Raw genomic sequence first — 1,636 nt, 5'->3', positions numbered from 1 at the left:
CTAAACTGTCCCTCACAACCTCTGAGACACAATGATAAAAATCCAGTCACAGTCGATGGGTGTATACCATGCCCGGCCGGCCGCCGCTGCTTCAGCGGCCGGCATACCCGAGTGGACCTGGACGTGGCACACCCAATGGTTTCACAATCATAACGCTAAATTCAATCCCAACAATCAATGGTCGTCTCATAGACGCGGCCATCCGCATCGGTATTCAACGTAGGTTAACAAGTTAACCTTTATTAAAGAGGCACTTGTGTACAACAATTCCTCACAAAGTCCCCGGCAATCGTTAGAAATCATACATCCACTCAAGCAGCACGTGCAATAAATGAACTGAAGTGAATAAACTAATATCATTCAAAATGAGCTCTACTGCCACTGCTTAACGAAGATGCCTGTGATTGCCGCCTGGCATTGCTTGGAGACTGCTCTTGAATAGCTCTCAATATCAGCGGCCTCGGACTCGCCTCATGTTCCTTTGCGAGGATGCGTATACGACTAACAAGCTGAATTCAATACGGTGATTCCGAATTTGCAAGCCCCATTGACGCCGTCACAACTATTGAATAAGTAGATGGTGTAGTAGTGATTGTGATACTAGAGTATCAATAACTAATGCTTTCCCTATGTAAGAATCCTCAACTTTTGCTGAGCAGTGTCATCGAGATGGGAACAAGAAGTGCACATCGATGAACGTATCTACGACATGATGACGCATGTATTGGAGAAATTCGGTTTGGAGTTGCCTGATCGAGTGCCCTCAACAGTGACGACGAAGCAGTTGCTGTGCAGTACTGATATCGATCTATGTATCACTTGTCGTAGAATCCGACGTGTTCTGGACGGCGTGGTATCGTGTTGTCTATCAAAAGGCGCTGAGACCGAGCACGATTATGGATTAGGAACCGCTTGTTTATCAATTCGCAGTAGTAGCGCGGTTAGTTGTAGAAGTCGGTTTATTCGTTGCTTGGATACCGCCGCAAGCCAAAGTCTCACCAACACAGTTAGGATCAGTGGGCTCGAAGCCAATCGATCCATCATTCCTCTTAATCAAACCGAAACAGACGGAGGGAGCTTCCCAGTACTTGCAGTAAGAGCCGTATTTCGAGTCCGCACATCCACTCACAGCAGAACACATCTCAGTGCACGGGTCCTCAGTGGCCATCACAAAGGAGACGACCAGGACAAAAATCAAAAAAGAAACAATGAAGGAACGTATAAGCATGGTATAAGTATACTCAACATAAGAACGTATAAGTCAGAAAAATATTCAACTGAGAGAAAAAAACTTATAACCAAATCATTGACTACTTCACAACAAGCGAGTAAAGACGATAATGGCATTTTAGCTTTGTGCGGCAGAAAAGATATGAAAGACCCCTTGTGAGTTCCATTGTCTACTGATAGAACACTCTAGTACCGATTGTGACACCGGAGTGGAGGATATTTGCGTGGGAAGATTCGTTTTTAAGCTGCGTAGAGCTGTGGGAAATATATCAGCTGTTTACATTGGTATTCGTATTATTGTACAGTGTTTGGTTGTTTGTAGGTTTTACAATTTTCCAAACTCTTTATTATAATGTCATCTACTACTACTTGTAAGAATACTATGAAAGTGACTTTAATCGGTGCT

General features: G+C 43.9%; 1 protein-coding gene across 1 annotated transcript; it reads right to left on the bottom strand.

The window, feature by feature from the left end:
* Positions 1-919: 919 nt before the first annotated feature.
* Pmar_PMAR014838 (hypothetical protein) lies at positions 920-1,168 on the bottom strand (the record flags this gene model as incomplete). The annotated part of the gene is made up of 1 exon (XM_002783040.1): positions 920-1,168. The coding sequence occupies one exon, from the start codon at positions 1,166-1,168 to the stop codon at positions 920-922; it is 249 nt and encodes an 82-aa protein (XP_002783086.1).
* Between the last annotated feature and the right edge of the window lie 468 nt (positions 1,169-1,636).

Source organism: Perkinsus marinus (assembly GCF_000006405.1).
Source record: "Perkinsus marinus ATCC 50983 genomic scaffold scf_1104296937666, whole genome shotgun sequence".
In the NCBI taxonomy this organism is placed as follows: Eukaryota; Perkinsozoa; order Perkinsida; family Perkinsidae; genus Perkinsus; species Perkinsus marinus.
Note: the sequence above shows the minus strand (reverse complement) of the source record. Positions and strands in the feature narration are given on the sequence as shown.